The 24,678-nt window shown below is 48.2% G+C and overlaps 1 protein-coding gene across 1 annotated transcript in view; it reads right to left on the reverse strand.

Annotated features, from left to right (window-relative positions):
- Positions 1 to 6,125: 6,125 nt before the first annotated feature.
- Positions 6,126 to 24,678, reverse strand: part of LOC140427099 (cationic amino acid transporter 2-like) — a 73,381-nt gene continuing 54,828 nt past the window's right edge. Inside the window, exon 12 of the mRNA XM_072512614.1 lies at positions 6,126 to 6,855. Within this exon, the coding sequence (XP_072368715.1) occupies positions 6,737 to 6,855 (119 nt within the window). The 3' untranslated portion in view covers positions 6,126 to 6,736. The remainder of the gene's footprint in view (positions 6,856 to 24,678) is intronic.

Here is a 24,678-nt window from a genome sequence, read left to right on the forward strand (position 1 = left end):
TATGCGTCATCTGATGCCAGTGCTTATGTAGTTACATTGTATAGTTGTGTTGGCCTATTATGTATTTTCTTTTCTTCCCTTTCTTCCCATGTATTTAATGATCTGTTGAGCTGCTCGCAGAAAAGTACTTTTCACTGTACCTCGGTACACGTGACAATAAACAAATCCAATCCAATGCAATTCATTCACTCATATTCATTCACTGATATTCACTCCCTGATATTCATTCACTCATAATCATTCACTGATATTCATTCACTGACATTCATTCACTGATATTCACTAACTGATTTTCATTCACTAACATTCATTTACTGATATTCATTCACTGATATTCATTCGCTGATATTCATTCACTGATATGCATTCACTCACATCCATTCACTTATATTTGTTCACTGATATTCATTCACTCACATTCATTCACTTATATTTGTTCACTGATATTCATTCACTCACATTCATTCACTGATATTCATTCACTCACATTCATTCACTCACATTCATTCACTGATATTCATTCACTCATATTCATTCACTTATATTTGTTCACTGATATTCATTCACTCACATTCATTCACTCACATTCATTCACTGATATTCATTCACTCACATTCATTCACTCACATTCATTCACTGATATTCATTCACTCACATTCATTCACTCATATTCATTCACTCACATTCATTCACTCATATTCATTCACTGATATTCATTCACTCATCTTCATTCACTCATATTCATTCACTCACATTCATTCCTGATATTCATTCACTGATATTCATTCATTCATATTCATTCACTCACATTCATTCACTGATATTCATTCATTGATATTCATTCACTCATATTCATTCACTCATATTCATTCACTCACATTCATTCCTGATATTCATTCACTGACATCCATTCACTGATATTCATTCACTCATTTTCATTCGCTGATATTCATTCACTGATATTCATTCACTCACATTTATTCACTGATATTCATTCACTCATATTCATTCACTCATATTGATTCACTCACATTCATTCACTCATCTTCCTTCACTCACATTCATTCACTCACATTCATTCACTCATATTCATTCACTGATATTCATTCAGTCATATTCATTCACTCACATTCATTCACTCACATTCATTCCTGATATTCATTCACTGATATTCATTCACTGATACTCATTCATTCATATTCATTCACTCACATTCATTCACTGATATTCATTCACTGATATTCATTCACTGATATTCATGCACTGACATTCATTCACTGGCATTCATTGTTGAATGTACATGTTCCCCACAGATTCTAGACTCCTCAATGAACCTCGCTCGGACTGATCTGTTCCCTGTAAGAACACTATTCACGATGCTGCTCTTGCTCATGTATTTGCTTTGTTTGACCCTTATTCCGCACTGTACCAAATACTGTTTGTCGATGTTCTTTGTCAATTATTATTTTTTCCTACTGTGTACATACTGTGTTGCGCGCAGAAAAATGTTTTTAACTGTACTTCGTACTTGTGGCAATCAATCAATCAATGTTAGTTATTGTTGCTGTAATAATGTGATCTCAACTTCAGTGCAATTTAGTAAAACATTTTTCAGTGTTGAAATTACTTTGCTCATGCACCATTTTTACGTCTGAAATTAATGTTGCTTGTTGCATTTTTGGGGGGGTGGGGGTTTCATGATGAGCAACACAAATTACATTTGATGTAAGATTCAAATGAACCATTCTGCTTGAAAAAGTCTCAACATCAAACTATTTATTTCATCATAATTGTTCCATCATGCTGCACTAATATGAGGAATAAAAAGCAGTAATCCAAAACATTACAGCACCAATTTGTGAATGTTGAATTCTCCTTATCCATTGAGTAACCAGCAACTGGTCTCAAATGCTTCTTGGTGAGGAGGCCATCTGCCTTTCCCTTGAGGGGGGAAGTCGGAACATGTTTTTATGTTAACCTGGCAATAAATAATTTTAAAATAGGACCAAAATACTAAGAGTGCCATTAGCATCAAAGGTTGTTGTAATATTGTGCACTCTTAAGTGAATACACATTATAGTTGAGAGCGCCCAAGCTCATTGAGATCTGAGAATGGATGACAGCTCTACTTGTCACCAACAGAGCCCAGGGGTGAAAGGACAGTATTCTATCTGAACACACCACATGAACCCGGTGTAAATATTTCAGAAATGTCAGCAGTGACAGAAAACGGTAACCAATTGATCCATTGACAGATGAAAATCTTAAGTCTGTTCATGAGGTGTAGAGACCAGGCACTTGTGGTTGCAGTTCATAAACACAAACATATAAATGCACCCCTGTCAATGCCTAGAGTAATGCTATTTATTTTTGTACAGGATACAATATGAAATCTTAGAGGAAAAAAGTCTATTGTGCTTAACATTATTACTTATAATTCTACTTGAACTATTTTAATACTGGATAAATATATTTATATAAAATATAAAGAAATTGAGTGGTGAGGAGGCTGTAAAGAGGCTTCAAGGCGATTGAGGCAATTACACGGCAGATGCAGTATAACGTGGAGAAGTGTGAAGTTATAGGAGAGTATTATTTAAATGGTGACAGATTGGGAAATTTTGATGTACAAAGGGACATGCCTGTTTTTGTGCACCATTCATTGAACACAAGGGGTGTCATTCTCCGACCCCCCCCGCCGGGTCGGAGAATGGCCGTAGATCGCCGTGAATCCCGCCCCCACCCCCGCCAAAGTCTCCGGTACCGGAGATTGGGCGGGGGCGGGAATCGGGCCGCGCCGGTTGGCGGGACCCCCCGCTGGATTCTCCGGCCCGGATGGGCCGAAGTCCCGCCCAGAAATTGCCTGTCCCGCCGGCGTAAATCAAACCTGGTATTTACCGGCGGGACCAGGCGGCATGGGCGGGCTCCGGGGTCCTGGGGGGGGCGCGGGGCGATCTGACCCCGGGGGGTGCCCCCACGGTGGCCTGGCCCGCGATCAGGGCCCACCGATCCGCGGGCGGGCCTGTGCTGTGGGGGCACTCTTTCCCTTCCGCCTCCGCTACGGCCTCCACCATGGCGGAGGCGGAAGAGACTCTCCCCACTGCGCATGCGTGGGAAACTGACAGCGGCCGCTGACGCTCCTGCGCATGCGCCGGGAAACTGTCAGCGGCCGCTGACGCTCCCGCCCATGCGCCGCATTTCCGCGCCAGCTGGCGGGGCAACAAACGCCATTTCCGCCAGCTGGCGGGGCCGGAAATCCCTCCGGCGTCGGCCTAGCCCCTCAATGTTGGGGCTAGGCTGCCAAAGATGCGGAGCATTCCGCACCTTTGGGCCAGCGCGATGCCCGACTGATTGGCGCCGTGTTTGGCGCCAGTCGGCGGACATCGCGCCGTTGGGGGAGAATTTCGCCCAAGTATGCAGGTGCAGCAAGCAGTATGCTGGACTTCATTGCAAGAGAACCTGAGTACAGAAGCAAGGTTGTCTTATTGCAGCTGTACAGGGCTTTGGTGAGACCATATCTGGAGTATTGTGTGCAGTTTTGGACTCCTCCATAAGAAAGGATATGCGTGCCACAGAGGGAGTGCAGTGAGAATTCACCAGACTAATTCCTGGGATGATTTGTTTGTTGTATGAGGAGAGATCGGGTTGACTCAGCCTTAATTCACTAGAATTTAGAAGAATAAGAAGGGATCTCATTGAAATGTATAAAAATTTGACAGGACTGGACAGACTGGATGCAAGGAACAAGGGTCACTGTCTCCAGATATGGAGTAGGCCATTTGAGACTGAGATGAAGAGAAACCTCCACTCTCAGAGGGTGATGAAACAGTGGAATTCTCTGTCCCATAAGGCTGTGGACGACAAGTCACTGAGTGTATTTAAGAAATAAATAGATAGATTCCTAGACATTAAAGGCATCAAGTGATATGGGGAGAGAGCAGGAGTGTGGTGTTGAGATAGAGAATCAGCCATCATCACATTGAATGGCGCAGCAGGCTCGATGGGTTGAATGGTCTACTCTCCTCATATTTTCTATGTTACTACAACAAGTGCCATTGCCATGTACTGGAGGGTCCCAGAATGTAGCCTAGGTTCTCAGTACTTCTCCTTTGTGGATTTATTGACACTGTTGAGCAAACCTCGAAGAGTGGTGTGAATCCACCTTTTGTGGCCTCACTCAAATCGGAAGTCAACCTACCCGAGAAAGTGTTTGACTAGCTCTGAGTAAATGCACACCATCATTTTGTCAAAATTCAATAGATGCGGCTTATGCCATATCATCTGTAGCTCAGTTGGTCGTGCTATCACTGCTGATTCAGTGAGCTGGATTCTCCGTCGACAGGATCCTCCATTTCACCACGTCCGCAGATTTCCCGATGGTATGGGGTACCCACAATGGGAAACCCATGGGCTGGCTGGTGGGACAGAGAATCCCGCTGCCGGCGGGGGCGCGCCGTAGCAGAAAGCAGGTGCGGCAGGATGGCGGATCCTGCTCACTATGTTTCAGGTTCAATCCCACGCTAGAAACTTGAGGAAAACATCTAAGCTGATGTTCCTGTGCTGCTCTGTTGAGCTGCTGTCTTTTAGATGGTGGATATAACGGCCATGGCAATATATTGTTGTAAACAATGTATAATTATAAGTTGTAGTTGTGTGTGAAAAAAGATAAAAATGGTTTCAGTTTCATGTAGGTTTTGTTTATAAACCGTGGTACATGGGTATTTGGATAGGCCTATGACTAAAAGGATCTTGTCCATTGGATTTATTTGTATATGTACATTTTAATGAGGTTTACAATCCCTGAAGTAAAAAAGATGAGTTATAAGCGGTTGAAAGTTCAGTGATTCTGGAAAAAAAGTGGAAACGTCCCTGAATCACTGTAGCGACAGTGATTCGGGGACACTGACACAGAAAAGACAGGAGCCGAGGCAGTTTAGCATTCAATGTGAGTGTCAGAGTGAGAAGCTTGTAAGCTCTCTGAAAAAAAAAACTGCAAGGCTAGTGGGACAGTAGTTAATTGAATAATCTTTTTTTAAATTTATAGTACCCAATTCTTTTTTTTCCAATTAAGGGGCAATTTAGCGTGACCAATTCCCCTGCTTTGCGTTTCTTTTTCGGTTTTGGGGGTGAGACCCGCGCAGACACAGGGAGAATGTGCAAACACCACACGACAGAGACCCACGGCTGGGATCGAACTCGGGTCCTTGGCGGCATGAGACAGCAGTGCTAACCACTGCGCCACCGTGCTGCCCAAGTTGAATAATCATTAATGGGATTCAGTAAAGTGATCAGTTTAGAGGAGGTGCCTCTGGAAGACTGAGTTTAGCAAATTAATTGGTTTGCTCTGCAGCTGAAGAAACAGTGAATTTCGAGGAGAGATCCAAATTGGGTGAGAACCATCAAGTGAATAGTCAAGAATTTACCAGGAGAAAAACGTTTGCAACTGTGCCAGTCCCAAGTGAGAAGCCTTTCTGTCAAGCTAATAGTAACTCTTCACTGTACTGTGTCTGTAAAGATATTGCAGTGGTAAAGGAACAATGGGAATTTGAATCGTCTCCTTGTGTTGAGATCTTTCCAACCTTTTGTCTGGTGTAATATTTTCTTGTTTTAATAAATATTTTATTCTTTGTATCAAAAGTTCACCAGCAGACTCCTATGAATTTGTTCAGTAACTTTTCTCTGTGATTTCTGCATGAAAAGTTAGGATCTATCAAGATATGTTTCACACTGGCATCTGACTTGTCCGGTATTAAAGCAGGTGGGATCATAACAATATCAAAGAAGAACCGGGATGTTCTGGCCAATGTTTATCCCTCACCTACGATAGATCGACAACGGATTAACAGCTCATTGTCACATGGTTGTTTGTGGGAGCTTGCTATGCAAGAATTAGTTGTTGCATTTCCTACATTACTACAATGAGCCATCCTGAGGTTGTGAAAGCTGCTATTTTTACACGCAAGTCTGTCAATTTTGAAGAGAAAGCTGATTGATCCATGGTTCTTTCAGAATTGACTTTACAAAACACTGAAGGTTCCTTGCCCACAGAATGACTTTTTTGAGAAAACAAAACTAGCCGATTAACGAAAAAAAGTCAAATGAATCCTCCTTGCACAGTAACCCTCTTTTATGCCTTAGGTTTTTTATTGTGTGGCATTGAGCAGAACTCTTACAGCACAGTTCTTACCTTAGGTTTTTGTGTAATATTTTTGTGATAGTGGCATTGAATATTTAATAATCAAATTTTGTTTGTCGACAATCTTATGAAGAGCCTTGCGGGTGGTTAACTGCATTTGGGACACTCTGTGGGGAGGCAGTGGTGTAGTGGTATTGTCACTGGACTAATAAGCCAGCGATCCATGGAAATGCTCTGGGGACCTGGGTTTGAATCCCACCAAGGCAGATTTGAATTCAATAAGAATTTGGAATTAAAAGTCTAAAGATGACCATGAAACCATTGTCGTAAAACCCATCTGGTTAACTAATGTCCTTGAGGGAAGGAAATCTGTCATCCTTACCTGGTCTGGCCCACATGTGACTCTAGACCCCCACAGCAATGTGGTTGACTCCTAAATGCCCTCAGGAATGGGCAATAAATGCTGACCCACCCAGACCAGAATATAGGAAAAAACTCGAAACGGAATTTGTTGTTTTTGTAAAGGAACTGTGTTGCCATCATACTCAGTTTGCTGAGATGTAGTCATCATTGACTTGTCCTTGTTAGGTCATTGGTTCCTTAAGCTCTTTCATCCTCAGCTGGCTTTGCATTTTCAAATGGACTTGGGAGAGAACAATCTCGATGATGCTGACCTTCCAAACTGTGCCGAATGCCATAGCAAAAATAGATCAGTAAACCTGTCAAATAATGGGAAAAGTTTACATTTCAACATTAATAAGTCAATGTTTAGTCAAGGGGCAGTCTGCCAGTAACAAAGAAGTTGAATTCAACTCTCTCCTTCCAACATAAACAGGGGTTGATCTCGTGGCTGTCATAATATACACCAGTATATCATGGTGCAGATACACACACACTGATGGACACACAGCAAGACCAATCAACACACACAACACCGCAGCCAATCACCAGTTAGAGCACACTCACTATAAAGACAGGGGGCATCAGAGTTCCCGCTCATTCGGGATGCAGCCTCCCAGAAGGACAGAGCTTACAGCTTTCAGCACAGATCTTCACCATGTGCTGAGTGCATAGACTGGTTAGGACAGGCATAGGTCTTTAGTTTAATCTAACATCGTGTTAACCCACGGTGAAAGTATGTTCAACAGTTTCTAACTTAATAAAATAGTGTTGAACTATTTTAAGTGTTGGTGGCCTGTATGTGTTCCACGGATCCAGAGCACCCAACACATCATGATACCAGGAGTTGAGGGATATCAGAACTTCTTAGACCTACCTGCAAGTGATCTGCCTTCCACCAGCATACAGTCATCCTGCAAAATGGACAGCATCCACCCGCCACCGCCTCTCCGCATCACCGGTAACCTGGGGGCCAACTGGAAGATATTCAAACAACGCTTCCAGCTCTGCCTTGAAGCCACAGACCTGGAAGATGCCTCAGACACCAGGAAGATCGCTCTCTTCCTATCCACGACCGGGGAACATGCCATCCACATTTTCAATTCTCTCAGCTTTGCTGATGATGAAGATAAATCAAAATTCAAGACGGTCTTCCTCAAGTTTGACACTCACTGCAACAGAGAGGTGAATGAAAGTTTCGAGCGCTATGTACTCCAACGGCGTTTGCAGGGTAAGGATGAACCTTTCCAGTCATTTCTCACCCACCTCCGCATCCTTGCGCAGTCCTGTAGCTATGGGCCTCCGACTCCATGATACACGACCAGATCGTTTTCGGTGTTCAGTTGGACCCCCTACGTCAGCAGCTCCTCAAAGTAAAGCAGCTCACCCTAGTGACCGCCATTGAGACCTGCGTGCTACACGAACATGCCACTAGTCGGTATTCCCACATCCAAGCGGCTGAAACGGCACGGCAAGGTCCCCACGAGGCAGAATGGGTCCAAGCAATCGAGCAACTCCAGGGCCTCAGCCTGGATGAGGGCGGCCATTTCGCGAGCTTTTCGCGGACTCCCGCGCTTGTGTGCACCGAACGAGGGGACAGCGACGTTGACGAACGTACTGCGCAGGCGCGCACCACGTACGACCGCACTGTGCATGCGCAGTGGTGCAGCGAACGTACTGACGCTACAATGTGTGGCAACTGTGGCTCCGCCCACTTAAAGCGGCAATGCCCTGCCAAATCCCGACAATGCCTGAACATAGAACATAGAAAAATACAGCACAGAACAGGCCCTTCGGCCCACAATGTTGTGCAGAACCTTTGTCCTAGATTAATCATAGATTATCATTTAATTTACAGTGCAGAAGGAGGCCATTCGGCCCATTGAGTCTGCACCGGCTCTTGGAAAGAGCACCCTACCCAAGGTCAACACCTCCACCCAACACTAAGGGCAATTTTGGACACTAAGGGCAATTTATCATGGCCAATCCACCTAACCTGCACATCTTTGGACTGTGGGAGGAAACCGGAGCACCCAGAGGAAACCCACGCACACACGGGGAGGATGTGCAGACTCCGCACAGACAGTGACCCAAGCCGGAATCGAACCTGGGACCCTGGAGATGTGAAGCAATTATGCTATCCACAATGCTACCGTGCTGCCCTTAAGGACAAATTAATCTACACTATATCATTCTACCGTAATCCATGTACCTATCCAATATCTGCTTGAAGGTCCCTAATGTTTCCGACTCAACTACTTCCACAGGCAGTGCATTCCATGCCCCCACTACTCTCTGGGTAAAGAACCTACCTCTGACATCCCCCCTATATCTTCCACCATTCACCTTAAATTTATGTCCCCTTCTAATGCTTTGTTCCACCTGGGGAAAAAGTCTCTGACTGTCTACTCTATCTATTCCCCTGATCATCTTATAAACCTCTATCAAGTCGCCCCTCATCCTTCTCCGTTCTAATGAGAAAAGGCCTAGCACCCTCAACCTTTCCTCGTAAGACCTACTCTCCATCCCAGGCAACATCCTGGTAAATCTCCTTTGCACCTTTTCCAAAGCTTCCACATCCTTCCAAAAATGAGGCGACCAGAACTGTACACAGTACTCCAAATGTGGCCTTAACAAAGTTTTGTACAGCTGCATCATCACCTCACGGCTCTTAAATTCAATCCCTCTGTTAATGAACGCTAGCACACCATAGGCCTTCTTCACAGCTCTATCCACTTGAGTGGCAACTTTCAAAGATGTATGAACATAGACCCCAAGATCTCTCTGCTCCTCCACATTGCCAAGAACTCTACCGTTAACCCTGTATTCCGCATTCATATTTGTCCTTCCAAAATGGACAACCTCACACTTTTCAGGGTTAAACTCCATCTGCCACTTCTCAGCCCAGCTCTGCATCCTATCTATGTCTCTTTGCGGCCGACAACAGCCCTCCTCACTATCCACAACTCCACCAATCTTCGTATCATCTGCAAATTTACTGACCCACCCTTCAACTCCCTCATCCAAGTCATTAATGAAAATCACGAACAGCAGAGGACCCAGAACTGATCCCTGCGGTACGCCACTGGTAACTGGGATCCAGGCTGAATATTTGCCATCCACCACCACTCTCTGACTTCTATCGGTTAGCCAGTTCGTTATCCAACTGGCCAAATTTCCCACTATCCCATGCCTCCTTACTTTCTGCATAAGCCTACCATGGGGAACCTTATCAAATGCCTTACTAAAATCCATGTACACTACATCCACTGCTTTACCTTTATCCACATGCTTGGTCACCTCCTCAAAGAATTCAATAAGACTTGTAAGGCAAGACCTACCCCTCACAACTCCGTGCTGACTATCCCTAATCAAGCAGTGTCTTTCCAGGTGCTCAGAAATCCTATCCTTCAGGACTCTTTCCATTACTTTGCCTACCACTGAAGTAAGACTAACTGGCCTGTAATTCCCAGGGTTATTCCTAGTCCCTTTTTTGAACAGGGGCACGACATTCGCCACTCTCCAATCCCCTGGTACCACCCCTGTTGACAGTGAGGACGAAAAGATCATTGCCAACGGCTCTGCAATTTCATCTCTTGCTTCCCACAGAATCCTTGGCATCCCGTCAGGCCCGGGGGACTTGTCTATCCTCAAGTTTTTCAAAATGCCCAACACATCTTCCTTCCTAACAAGTATTTCCTCGAGCTTACCAATCTGTTTCACACTGTCCTCTCCAACAATATGGTCCCTCTCATTTGTAAATACAGAAGAAAAGTACTCGTTCAAGACCTCTCCTATCTCTTCAGACTCAATACACAATCTCCCGCTACTGTCCTTGATTGGACCTACCCTCGCTCTAGTCATTCTCATATTTCTCACATATGTGTAAAAGGCCTTGGGGTTTTCCTTGATCCTACCCACCAAAGATTGTTCATGCCCTCTCTTAGCTCTCCTAATCCCTTTCTTCAGTTCACTCCTGTCTATCTTGTATCCCTCCAACGCCCTGTCTGAACCTTGTTTCCTTCGCCTTACATAAGTCTCCTTTTTCCTCTTAACAAGACATTCAACCTCTTTTGTCAACCATGGTTCCCTCACTCGACTATCTCTTCCCTGCCTGACAGGGACATACATATCAAGGACACGTAGTACCTGTTCCTTGAACAAGTTCCACATTTCACTTGTGTCCTTCCCTGACAGCCTATGTTCCCAACTTATGCACTTCAATTCTTGGCTGACAACATCGTATTTACCCTTCCCCCAATTGTAAACCTTGCCCTGTTGCACGCACCTATCCCTCTCCATTACTAAAGTGAAAGTCACAGAATTGTGGTCACTATCTCCAAAATGCTCCCCCACTAACAAATCTATCACTTGCCCTGGTTCATTACCATGTACCAAATCCAATATTGCCTCCCCTCTGGTCGGACAATCTACATACTGTGTTAGTAAAGCTTCCTGGACACACTGCACAAACATCACCTCATCCAAACTATTTGATCTAAAGAGTTTCCACTCAATGTTTGGGAAGTTAAAGTCACCCATGACTACTACCCTGTGACTTCTGCACCTTTCCAAAATCTGTTTCCCAATCTGTTCCTCCACATCTCTGCTACTATTGGGGGGCCTATAGAAAACTCCTGACAAGGTGACTGCTCCTTTCCTATTTCTGACTTCAATCCATACTACCTCAGTAGGCAGATACTCCTCGAACTGCCTTTCTGCAGCTGTTATACTATCTCTAATTAACAATGCCACCCCCCCACATCTTTTACCACCCTTCCTAATCTTATTGAAACATCTATAACCAGCGACCTCCAACAACCATTTCTGCCCCTCTTCTATCCAAGTTTCCGTGATGGCCACCACATCATAGTCCCAAGTACCGATCCTGAGATGTGGCAAACTTGGCCACTATGGTGCTTTATGCAGATCAGCTCAGCCTGCCAACTCATATCGCTCCAGCCAACCTCGCAGGAATGTCCGGGCCATTCAACTCATGGCCACTGAGTCCGATGCGGACCTGCTACCCGTTATTGACTCCGAGGACCCGAAGGCGCCTTTTCGGTCGGTATCGTTACAAAAAACAGGGTGTCCCCGAAACAAAGAATCCAGGCTCTATTGGTATACAGCATCGATCCAGACGATGAGTGGTGTGCCACCCTGACGGTCAACCGGTCCCAAATATGATTCCGCCTGGACACTGGTGCCTCCACCAATCTCATTGCGCAGTCTGACCTCCAAAGCCGTTGTGTCAAACCAGCCATCCTCCCATCAGCCTGCCAGCTATTAGATTATAATGGCAATGCCATTGCTGCCAGCGGCTCGTGCCAAGTTGAAGTGACGCACAGGTCACGCAAAGCCATCCTTCCCTTTGAAATCGTGGGCTCCTCGAAAGCCTCCCTGCTTGGCGCGCAGGCATGGAAGCTGTTGAACCTAGTTCAGAGAGTTCACTCTCTCTCTCCTGCTGATGTGTCTGCCTTTCAGGACACTGACTTCAGGGCGCAGCTCAACGCCATTATCAACCAGTACCACGACGTCTTCGAGGGAATGGGCATGGTCCCGCACACCTACAAAATTTTATTAAAACCGAATGCCACGCCTGTGGTGCACACCTCGCAGGATCCCAGCACCCCTTAACGACCGCCTCAAGCAGCAGCTGCAGGACCTCCAGAACCAAGGAGTGATTTCCAAAGTCACGGAACCGGCCGACTGGGTCAGTTCCATGGTATGTGTAAAAAAGCCTTCCGCCGAATTGAGAATTTGCATTGATCCCAAGGATCTAAATCGCAATATCATGAGGGAGCATTATCCAATTCCCAAGCGTGAAGAGCTCACATTTGAGATGGCTCGCGCCAAGCTCTTTACCAAACTCAACGCCTCAAAAGGATTCTGGCAAATCCAGCTCGATAAATCCAGCAGGAAACTTTGCAAATTTAATACCCCCTTTGGCAGATATTGTTACAACAGGATGTCGTTTGGGATCATATCTGCATCAGAAGTGTTCCATAGGATTATGGAACAAATGATGGAAGGCATTGAAGGTGTTCGCGTCTATGTCGATGACATAACCATTTGTTCCACCACTCCACAGGAGCATGTTAGTCGCCTCCAGCGCATATTCAGACGTGTACATGAGCATGGCCTCCACCTCAACAGGGCCAAATGCTCTTTTGGTCAGACGGAACTCAAGTTCCTCGGGGACCACATCTCCCAATTGGGTGTGCAGCCGGATGCGGACAAGGTAGCTGCCATCACATCTGTGAAAACACTAGAGGACAAGAAGGTGGTCCTCTGATTTCTGGGCATGGTCAATTTTTGAAGGTTATTTATCCCTAACCTCGCCTCTCATACCACGGCTCTCAGGAACCTGATCAGGCAGACGACAGACCTCCAATGGCTCCCTGCCCACGAGCACGAATGGAGGGAACTCAAATCAAAACTGACCACGGCCCCGGTCTCAGCTTTCTTTGATCCAGCAAAGGAGACCAAACTTTCGACCGATGCCAGTCAATCCGGCATTGGGGCTGTGCTCCTTTAACGTAATGAGGCCTCATCATGGGCCCCCGTTGCATATGCGTCACGTGCCATGACCCCCACGGAGCAGCGCTACGCGCAGATAGAAAAGGGCCTTCTGACCGGTGTGGTTAGGTTTCACGATTATTTCGACGGACTTCCTCAATTCACCGTCGAGACCGACCATCGCCCGCTGGTCAATAAAATACAGAAAGACTTGAACGACATGACGCCTCGCTCCAGCGTATTCTTCTCAAGCTCCGGCGATACGACTTCCAGCTGGTATACACCCCAGGCAAAGACCTCATCGTTGCTGATGCTCTCTCCAGGGCCTCCCGTACTGGCCTCCCCGAACAGGCGCCGGAATGTGGCGACTAGGGGCTTTTCACAGTAACTTAATTTGAAGTCTACTTGTGACAATAAGCGATTTTCATTTCATTTCATTTCATTTCAACACTCCATGTAACCCAGCGGGATTTGTCTGACAGGTTGACGCCCATGTGGCATTCACGGCTTCCAATCTACCTGCCACGGATGAACGCCTCGTCCAAATTCGCCGCGAGACAACGGCTGACCCCTTGCTACACCGTGTCATGCGCCACATAACAGACAGGTGGCTAAAGGGCCAATGTCCTCAGTTCTATAATGTCAGAGATGATCTGGCGGTAGTAGACGGGGTTCTTCTAAAACTGGACCGCATTGTCATCCCGCATAGCATGCGCCAGCTTGTCTTGGAACAACTACATGAGGGCCACCTTGGAGTGGAAAAATGCCGCCGACGGGCCCGAGAGGCAGTGTACTGGCCCGGCGTTAATGAGGACAAAGCCAACACAGTGCTCAACTCCCCACTTGTCAACGCTTCCAGCCGGCCCAACCACGTGAGACCCTGCAGCCTCATGAGTTGGTCACGTCACCATGGACCAAAGTGGGCATCGATCTGTTCCACGTGCTGGGTAGAGACTATTTCCTGATCGTCAACTACTTTTCGAATTACCTGGAGGTGATTCGGTTGCATGACATCATCTCGTCTGCAGTCATTCGTGCATGTAAAGAAACCTTTGCTCGACACGGCATCCCGCTCACGGTTATGTCAGACAATAACCCCTGCTTCGCCAGCCAGGAGTGGTCCAACTTTGCCAGGCGGTACAATTTTGCCCATGTGACATGCAGTCCCCCTGTACCCCCAATCCAACGGCAAAGCGGAGAAGGGAGTACATATAGTCAAATGGTTCCTATGCAAGGCTGCCGATGCTGGGTCTGATTTCTACCTTGCCTTGCTGGCCTATCGCTCCGCCCCACTGTCCACTGTCCTGTCGCCAGCCCAGTTACTCAAGGGTCGTACCCTGAGGACGATGGTGCCAACCATCCATGTCCCAGACCTCGACCACGTTCCAGTCCTTCGCCGGATGCAGCTGTCTCGTGCACAGCACAAGGCGGCTCATGACTCCCGTGCAGCTGATCTCCCTGCTCTGGCTCCGGATAACAACGTCCGCGTCCATCTTCCGGATGGTGGCTGGTCTGCAACCGCTGTTGTCCTTCAGCAGGTGGCCCCCCGCTCGTTCCTGGTTCATCTACCGGATGGCTCTATTCTGCGCCACAATCGATACGCCCTTTGTCTCGTTCCACGCTCGCCACGTGATCCTCCACTGTCGCCTTGCCCTCCTGCTGACCCTGCCACGGACTATGCGGAGCTCCCTGTCATTCTGCATCCCCCTGACTCTGACACAGTCCAGCCCGCTCCTCAATCGGCGGCTCTCGACCCACCCTTGAGACGGTCAACCAGAATTCGTCGCCCACCTCAGAGACTTAATTTATGAACTTTGCGGACTTATAGACTCTCTGAATTGTTTTGTTGCTTTGTTTGATCATTTCCCTGCTTTGTATATAGTGTTGACCTCGTTATTCTTGTTGCATACTGCTTCTCTGCACCAGGCACCTTCCCATGTAAATAGCTTAGTTCTCATGTACGTAGTCCTGTAAATATGTCTTCGCACCCCACACGTAGTTAGGAACATTCTCACCACACATTATTTATTGCCACACACATACATTCTTTTATAAAAGGGGGATGTCATAATATACACCAGTACACACACTGATGGACACACAGCAAGACCAATCAACACACACAACACCGCAGCCAATCACCAGTTAGAGCACACTCACTATAAAGACAGGGGGCATCAGAGTTCCCACTCACGCGGGATGCAGCCTCCTAGAAGGACAGAGCTTACAGCACAGATCTTCACCATGTGCTGAGTGCATAGACTAGTTCGGACAGGCATAGGTCTTTAGTTTAATCTAACATCGTGTTAACCCACAGTGAAAGTATGTTCAACAGTTTCTAACTTAATAAAATAGTGTTGCACTATTTTAAGTGTTGGTGGCCTGTATGTGTTCCACGGATCCAGAGCACCAAACACATCAGTGGCCTTGTGTCACTTACAGCCTTAATTACACTGCTGCAGCGACCATCATCTTGGGGAGGTCCTGAGTTGGGGGGGCAGGAGACTAATTGTAAAATGCAGATTGAAGCACTGTGATCTCTACTGGACCGTAACTGCAATTTCAAGCTAGAAATGGTCAGAGTTGGTAATGTAAAACTATTTACAAGGCACCAATGATTGTTTTCCTGCCTCTGAATTAAAAGCTGTGGTTTCAAACCCCTCTTCAGAAAATCAATAATCCACTTTGGATAAAGTGTTAAACTGAGACCCTGTCTGTTCTCTCAGGTGGATGTAACAGAGCCCAAGGGAAGTACCTCCCCCACCCCCCCCCCCCCCCACCCCCAATGCCCCTCCCACCAGTTGATCTGGTCAATATTTATCCCCTTAAGTAATATAAATGAAATTAAATATCTGGTCATTTATCACATATCTACTTTTGAAAACATGCTAATTCAGCTGTATGTTTCGGATTGATACGAGTCATAAGACTTCAAAAGTACATCGCTGGTCACAAAGTGCTTTGAAATGTCTCACGGTGGCACAGTGGTTAGCACTGATGCCTCACAGCTCCAGGGACCCGGGTTCAATTCCGGCCTCGGGTCACTGTTTGTGTGGAGTTTGCACATTCTCCCCGTGTCTGCGTGGGTTTCCTCCGGGTGCTCCGGTTTCCTCCAATAGTCCAAAGATGTGCAGGTTAGGTGGATTCGCTGTGTTAAACTCCCCCTTAGTGTCCAAAAAGGTTAGGTGGGGTTACTGGGTTATGGGGATAGGATGAAAGCATGGGCTTAAGTAGGGTGCTCTTTCCAAGAGTCGGTGCAGATGTGATGGGCCGAATGGCCTCCTTCGGCATTGTAAATTCTATGATTCTATGATTACGTTTTTTTCTTTAGCTGAATAACTGTGGCTGTGGGCAGAGAGAGAAACAAAAGCAGGTAAAATTGACAATGGCTCCAATTTTTCAGGAAGAAAAATTTAAGTTGACGCCAAGCCTTCAAACCTTTCTGTCGGCATGGTAATCCAGCAGTCTCTCACTGCTTACTGGAGAAGAACATGCCAATCGTCAAGCTTATGTTGAACTCACTGGGACAGTGCAGAAAGCCAAAGGCAGAGAATTCAGAGTGTAAGCAGGACAGGCAATTAGAAAGATTGTCATCCTGGGCTACTTTCAATTATCTCCTCACTGTCAATTACAGAACAGCACTATTTTCCTGCACTCACACTCTCAGCTCAAGATGGTGCATGGGATAATAATAATAATCTTTATTATTGTCACAAGTAGGCTTACGTTAACACTGCAATGAAGCTACTGTGAAAATCCCCTAGTCGCCACATTCCGGCGCCTGTTCGGGTACACAGAGGGAGAATTTAGAATGTCCAATTCATCTAACAGCATGTCTTTTGGGACTTGTGGGAGAAAACCGGAGGAAACCCACGCAGACATGGGGAGACCATGCAGACTCCACTCAGACAGTGACCCAAGCCAGAAACAAACCTGGGACCCTGGCGCTGTGAAGCAACAGTGCTACTCACTGTACTGCCCTGCTGCCTTTGAAGTGTCCTTGAAGTGTCCAAAGAAAAGGGCGTGAAAATATAAACATCTTCAAAAACTTTTATGGCAGATTTGTGTGAAATCATGATTAACTTGTGATTCCCGAACCATCTGAATTGCAATTGCACTCCATCAGCTCCTAGACTGAAGATAATCTTTCTTCATTACAGAGTTTATTTCTGAAATAATCCCAACATTATTGCAACTTTGATCTCTGCTTGGCATTTCCTCATGATGACATTACTGAGGTCACAAAACTCAACAGGTGAAGACCTGGGCTGTGTCATTTTGGGTGAGTTTGATAGGGTGATTTGTGCTGGCTTTTTTGGTAATATGCAAACCGGCATTCCCCCACGCTTAGTCATTTTTTTTGGAGCTTGGGAGTTTCTCACTGGTAAATCCCACACTTTAATTTTTTTTCTATAGTGCGGAACTAAACTCACCAGCAAGACCAGCTCCTCAGAGATCGGGGCGCTATTTGAAAGGGTGCCCCAATCTCAAAGTGAGGTTGAGGGCTCCCCACCCACGGACAATGCGACCCCCCCCCCCCACCCCCCCCCCGACAGAAGTGGGCAACACCCCCAACCCTTGATCCCCTCAGGCAACCTCCCACCATCACAAAAAGTTAGCGTGAGCATCCCCCCCCCCCCCCACCACTCCACTATCCGGGCATGAGGGTGATCCTGCCCCACATCTGACCATCCTTGTGGGAACCAGGGCATCACCATCCCTCCAGGTGAGAGTCCTACGTTATGGGATAGCTGAAGGTCCCTCCACCTTTATGGTGCCCCCATTTCAATGCCTGCCATTCAGATCTCCCCCCCCACCATTTCAGGACCCCCCTTCACCTCCTCACCCTTCATGATGCCACTTCATAAGCGTCCCTATCCGCCCCCACCTTTCACTCCCACCTTGCATGGGCATGGCCCACCTCTGTTCCCGTCCCTTGACAGTGCCAACCTGACACCTGCGCACTGCCAACCTGCCATTTGGGCACTGCTCCAGAGCCCCGGCAGGTTGGTAAGTCTACCTGGCACTCTGGTAGTGCCGAGCACTCGGGCCATTGGAGCCTTCCAGTGTGGCCATCATGCATGGTCTCCATTTGTGGAGACCTGCACTAACCCGCATCCGAGTGAGGTCTCTCCAGTGCAGCCAGTGACGCCCGGGATCCTGAGAATGAGGCCTCAGACAGGCCACGCATACTTAGTTGAACCTGATGGCTCATTTAAATATGATTACCTGGATCATGCCCTTGTGCCAGGTGACTTACCATCGACTCAGCATCTGGCACAAAGCCCATTTTGGGCCTCTCCCATGACTGCCCTGGCGACGGGATCGGCGATGGGCCAAGTGCGGGGGGATAATTTTTCTCTTCATCTCCGGTCCATGATTGACTGCTGCTCCATGCCACAGTTCACAGAATCACACAATCACAACAAAATAGAGTGCAGGAAAGGCCCTTCGGCCCATCAAGTCTGCACCGCCACATGAAAGGCACCTGATCTGTAAACCCTAGTCCCATTTGCAGCCCAGAGCCTCAAATGTTAAGATGCGCCAAGTGTATCATCCAGGTATTTTTTAAACAATGTGGCCTCTACCACCCTCCCAGGCAATGCGTCCCAGACCGTCACCACACTCTGGCTAAAAAAGTTTTCCCTCAAGTCCCCACTGAACCTCCCACCCCTCACCTTGAACTTGTGTCCCCTCATAACCGACTCTTCAAAATGTCATGATATGCAGACATGCAGATAATGATATACAGACAGGCAGCTAATGAACACAGAGAACAGGACATGACCAATGAGCAGGCAGGACACTCAGGGGTGGTGTCTCACTATAAAAGGCACGAGGCACTCACACTCCACCTCTTTCCACTGATGAACATCTACAGAGTGAGTCAGGGTGTATGTACAGTATCACACCTCCAGCACATGGCTAAGAGCTAGTCAGGTTCAGTCAGACAGAGTAACCACACTCAGGTTAGCAGAGAGTCAAACTCATAGAGAACTGTGCTAACTGTGCTACTGGTTCAATAAATCAGATTGAACTATCTTCAAGGTCTGGAGTATCTTTTGGTTAAAGCTGCATCCAATTGCAGCCTGTGTTATCCCAGAGTACATAACACATCACATTAGGGGAACAGCTGCTCCCTATCCATCCTGTTCATACCCCTCATACTCTTGTACACCTCGATCAGGTCATCCCTCAGTCTTCTCTGCTCAAGCGAAAACAACCCAAGCCTATCCAACCTCTCTTCATAACTAAAATGTTCAATCCCAGGCAACATCCTGGTGAAGCCCTCTGCACCCCCTCCAGTGCAATCACATCCTTCCTATAATGTGGCGACCAGAATTGCACACAATACTCCAGACGTGGCCTCACACCAATGTTCTATATAACTCCAACATGACTTTGATTTGATTTATTATTGTCACATGTATTAGTATACAGTGAAAAGTATGGCTTCTTACATGCTCTGCAGATAACACATACCGTACATAGGGAAGGAAGGAGAGACTACAGAATGTAATGTTACAGTCACTGCTAGGGTGTAGAGAAAAGATCAACGTAATACGACTTCCTTACTTTTGTAATCTATGCCACGATTAATAAAGGCACATTTTCACCACTCTATTAACCTGCCTTTCTGCCTTCAGAGAGCTATTTACAAACACGTCAAAGTCTCTTTGTTCCTCAGGACTTCCCAGTGTGGTGCCATTCATTGAATATTTCCTTGTCAAATTGCGCATTCCAAAGTGTAAACCTCTCACCTTCTGCCACTCTTCTGCCCATTTGATCATCCCATCTGTATCTTCCTGTAACCCAAGACTCTCAGCCTCACTGTTAACCACCCAGCCTATCTTTGTGTCATCCGCTAACTTACTGATCCTATGCCCCACATAGTCATCTAAGACACTGGCTTCCAGTCACTAAAGCATCTGTCTGTCATCACCCTCTGTTTCCTGCAGCTCAGCCAGCTTTGAATCCACCTTCTCAAGTTCCCTTGTATCCCATGTGCCTTCTTTATAATTCTCCCTTGCCAAATGCTTTGCTGAAATGCATGTAAACGACATCAACTGCATTATCCTCATCTACACACTTAGTCATGTGCTCAAAAAATCCTATCAAATTTGGTAGGCATGACCTCCCTCAAAATCCTATCAAATTTGTTAGGCACGACCTCCCCCAAACCTTGCCTCCCCAAGTGGACATAGATTCTCTCCTTCAGAATTTTCTCCAAGAGTTTTCCCCACAACTGACGTGAGACTCACTGGCCTGTAGTTCCCTGGTTTATCCCTACAGCCTTTTTTAAATAGTGGGACCACATTCGCGGTACTGCAGTCCTCTGGCACCTGTCCCGTGGCCAGAGAAGAATTAAAAATTTGGATCAGGGCCCCTGCAATCTCCTTCCTTGCCTCCCACAGCAGCCTGGGACATAATTCATCTGGACCTGGAGATTGTCCACTTTTGAGCCCACCAACACCTCCAATACCTTCTCCCTCCCTATGATGACTTGCTCAATAACCTCACAGTCTCTCGCTCCCCGACTTCCATATCTGCCTCCTCATTCTCTTGGTGAAGACAGATGTGAAGTATTCATTTAAGACCCTACCAATGTCCTCTGGCTCCACCCACAGATTCCCCCCTTGGTTCCTAATGGGCCCTACTTTTTCCCTAGTGATCCTCTTCCCATTGATATACTTGTAGAATATGTTGGGATTTTTTCTACTTTTACCAGCTAGAGATTTCTCATGTCCCCTCTTTGCTCTCCTAATTGCTTTCTTAAGCTCCATCCTGCACTTTCTGTACTCCACGAATACCCTTGTTGATTTGCTCCCCTTGCACTTATTAAAAGCCTCTCTCTTCCTTCTCATTGTACCCTGAATATCTCTGGTCATCCATGGTTCTCTGGGCTTGTTACTGCTCCCTATTAGAGGGAATATGTTGGGCCTATATGCTCCCCATTTCTCTTTAGATCTCCCCACCAGTTACTTGTTCCAATCTACCTGGGCCAGATACTGCCTTATTTTACTAAAGTCTGCTCTCCTCCAATCCAAGGCCTTTTTCTGCAATTTGTCTATTTCCTTGTCCATAACAAATTAAATTGCATCATGTTGTAGCCACTATCATTAAAATGCCCCCCCACCATCACATCAACCACCTGTCCATGTTCATTCCCCAGAATTAGGTCAAGCACTGCACCATCCCTTGTTGGACCCTCCACATGTTGAGCTAAAATATTCTCTTGTATACATTTTACAAACTTTGCTCCATCTAAGCCCTTAACATAATGACTATCCAAGTTAATGTTGGGAAAGTTGAAATCACCCACTATAATTGCCTTATTATTATTTTTACACACTTCTGCAGATTGTGCACATATTTGCTCCTCAATTTTCCACTGACTATCTGGGGGTCTATAATAAACACCAAGCACTGTGACTGTCCCTTTTTTACTCCTAAGCTCTACCAACAAAGCTTGATTTTTCCTTTTATATTTCTTATAAATTTAGAATACCAAATTAATTTTTTCCAATTAAGGGGCAATTTAGCGTGGCCAATCCACCTAGAGTGGCTGCAGCTGCTCTCTGTCTCTGTTGCTGAGTGCTGGCTGTTGCTGACTTGCCTGCAGGAAGGAGAGAGAGAGGGAGGAGAGAGGAAGGAGGAAGGAGAGAAGGAACAACAACAACAACAATAACAACAACAGGAAGGAGGTTGCAAAACAAGGTGTGAGTGAAGCCCCTTTGTACTGTTGGTTTGCTGGGCCCCTCCCGGGCTGAGGGCCCGGCCCTGCCCAGCTGGGCCCCTCCCGGGCTGAGGGCCCGGCCCTGCCCAGCTGGGCCCCTCCCGGGCTGAGGGCCCGGCCCTGCCCAGCTGGGCCCCTCCCGGGCTGAGGGCCCGGCCCTGCCCAGCTGGGCCCTTCCCGGGCTGAGGGCCCGGCCCTGCCCAGCTGTGCCCCTCCTGGGCTGAGGGCCCGGCCCTGCCCAGCTGTGCCCCTCCCGGGCTGAGGGCCCGGCCCTGCCCAGCTGGGCCCCTCCCGGGCTGAGGGCCCGGCCTTGCCCTGTTCTCCCAACTGTCAGGCCTTCCTCATTCTGTCTGGTGAGCTTGTTCCAGGAAGGGGACATTGAGTGGTTGCTGGGCCCCTCCCGGGCTGAAGATCCCTTACACCAGCAGGGAGGAGATCGGCTCCATTGGGTGGTCGTTCTAGGGTGGAGCACAGACTGTATTTTGCTGAGCCCAACCTGGGCTGAAGACTTCTTTAACCCAGCGTCACTTACCTTAGTGTCGGAGCACGGACTGTGGTTTTTTTTTGCTGGGCCCCTCCTGGGCTGAAGATCCCCAATCCTCCCACCCTCCAGCTTCATCCGGAGTCTCAGGAGTCTCTCACCTCGGGCACCATTCCATCTACAGTGCCCCACCCTCTTGTGTTGCTGACCTCCTCCAACAGGGCTCCTTGTTCTCTCTTCTCTTCCCTTCCCTGCTTTGCTCCCCTGTATACCTTCCAAGGGGGAGAGTACATCATTCCACCTCGCCTTTCCCCTGACAACCCCCTTCCCACTATCTATTTTGTCAATTAAATTCCAACGCGACAAAGCCCTCAATGGGGTGGCCGTGGCACTTGCTCTGATGGCTACTCCACCTCTGCCAGTGGCAGGGCCGACCAGAGCCACCTATCTGGGGATGGTAGCCTCCTCGGCGTCCACTGCTCCCGCAGCCCCGCCACCTTACCGGTTGCTGACCCGAAAACTGGGCGTAAAATGCTACACTCACCTCACCATCACCATAGAGCCGTGCATTCGCGCAATGGCTGGGGTCGTGTTCTTCCTGAGGGCCGAGAGGGCGGTTCACCTAGTCCTTGAAAAGGGGCTCGCAGTGGACGGGACCTACTTGGCAGTGGACCCTCTTGAGGCCACTGTTGAGTGGGTCATATTGTCCAATGTCCCGCCTTACCTTCCTACCGAGCTCCTCCTCCCCCATGTCAAACTCCTGGGGAGGTCCGTTCTGAGGTAGCACCGCTCACTATCGGCCTGAAGGACGCCCCCCTCAGGCACATCTACTTCTGGCGCCAGGCTTTCATCCGCTTGGCCCGGGAGGATGTATTAGAGGGGGGATTCGAGATCTCCCATCTAGGGGAGATCTTCCGCATCTTCTGGTCTGCAGATGGCATGCGGTGCCACGCCTGCAAGAAGGTGGGGCATGTACGGAAGAACTGCCCCGCTTCCAAAGCCACCACTGACACCAAGGTGGCTGCGAGTGGCACCGCCGGCCCCTCCCTCTCCATTGGCATTACCACCCCAATCCTACAGGGGGACACCGTGCTGGCGCAGACTGGCTGGTCGGCTGCCGGAGTGGAGTAGGGAGGGCATCCACCAGGCGGCAAGGCCCGAAAGAAGGCAAGGCGGGGATCGGCTGCAAATACCCCCAAACCCGTCAGCCGAGAGACCCCTGCGCCCCAGAACTCCGGCCTGGGGGCCACCGCGGACACTCAAGCTCATCAGGGCCCATTATCACCTCAGCATCGGCTACCGGGCCCGTCGTCGTTTTGCCGCGGGTCATTAAGGGGTGGAGGGGGGTGGTGATGTGCGTGCTCCCAGGCCGGCGCAGAAGATGGCAACATCTCGAACCGGGGGGCAAAGTGTTGAGGGAAGCGGGGCATTGCGAGAATGGAGATCTCTTTGGCGCAGTGCCGAATGGAGAAACATCATGACCACCCCCTGGAATAGAGCGGGTGGCGCCCCGACCCCTGCACTTCGACATTACACCGAGCCCCCGGAAGAGATTAGACAAAGTACATCATCTGTTGACCCCTGAGCTGTCGCAGCTCCCCCCGAGCAGGACGCCTCGGGGCCGGGTGCGAGCGAGACCCCCGAGGGCCCATTCCGCCCAGTGCCATTTTGCACCCCAGAGGCGTTCCTCTTTATAACGCCAGGGGGCTGTGAGGCTTCTGAGCAGCGCTGGCAGAAATCTTTCCTCGCCAGACTCATGAGGGAGCAGAGGGGCCTGCTCTCCTCTGCCCCTTCCGAGCACTGAAAAGGTGAAGGTAGCACTTTACTACTGACATGGAGGTGACCATAGCCAGCCACAACATTAACGGCAGCAGGGACGCGCTCCACAGGTTCCAGAACTTCTCGGTCCTCCGGAACGGGAAGTATGCGGCCGCTTCCTGCAAGAAACCCACACCGCTCCGGGAGACAAAGCCACATGGCTCCTGGAGTGGCGGGTGGGGGGGGGGGGGTCTACATGAGTCACTTAACCTCACGTTTAGGCGGGGTGGCTATCTTGTTGGCCCCACATTTTCAGTGGAGATATTGGAGGTCAAGGAGTCAGTGCCAGGCCGGTTGCTGCACTTGACGGTCATCGAGGGGGTCGAGGTATTTCACTTTGTGAATGTCCATGCTCCCCAGGCTGGCCAGCAGAAGACGACTTTCTTCGAACAAGTGTCCACTCATCTTGGCACCATCGCCGCGGGCGAGTGCATCGTCCTGGGGGGGGGGGGGATTTTAATTGCACCCTCGGGACAAAGGATCGCCTCGGTACCCAGTGCAGCTCTCGTGCGGTGGTGAAGTTAAGGAACCTGGTCGGGTTTTTTGACTTGTTGGATGTCTGGCGGACTCTCCATCCTGACTCCAGAG

The sequence above is a fragment of the Scyliorhinus torazame genome, chromosome 7, assembly GCF_047496885.1.
Source record: "Scyliorhinus torazame isolate Kashiwa2021f chromosome 7, sScyTor2.1, whole genome shotgun sequence".
NCBI classification, from domain to species: Eukaryota; Metazoa; Chordata; class Chondrichthyes; order Carcharhiniformes; family Scyliorhinidae; genus Scyliorhinus; species Scyliorhinus torazame.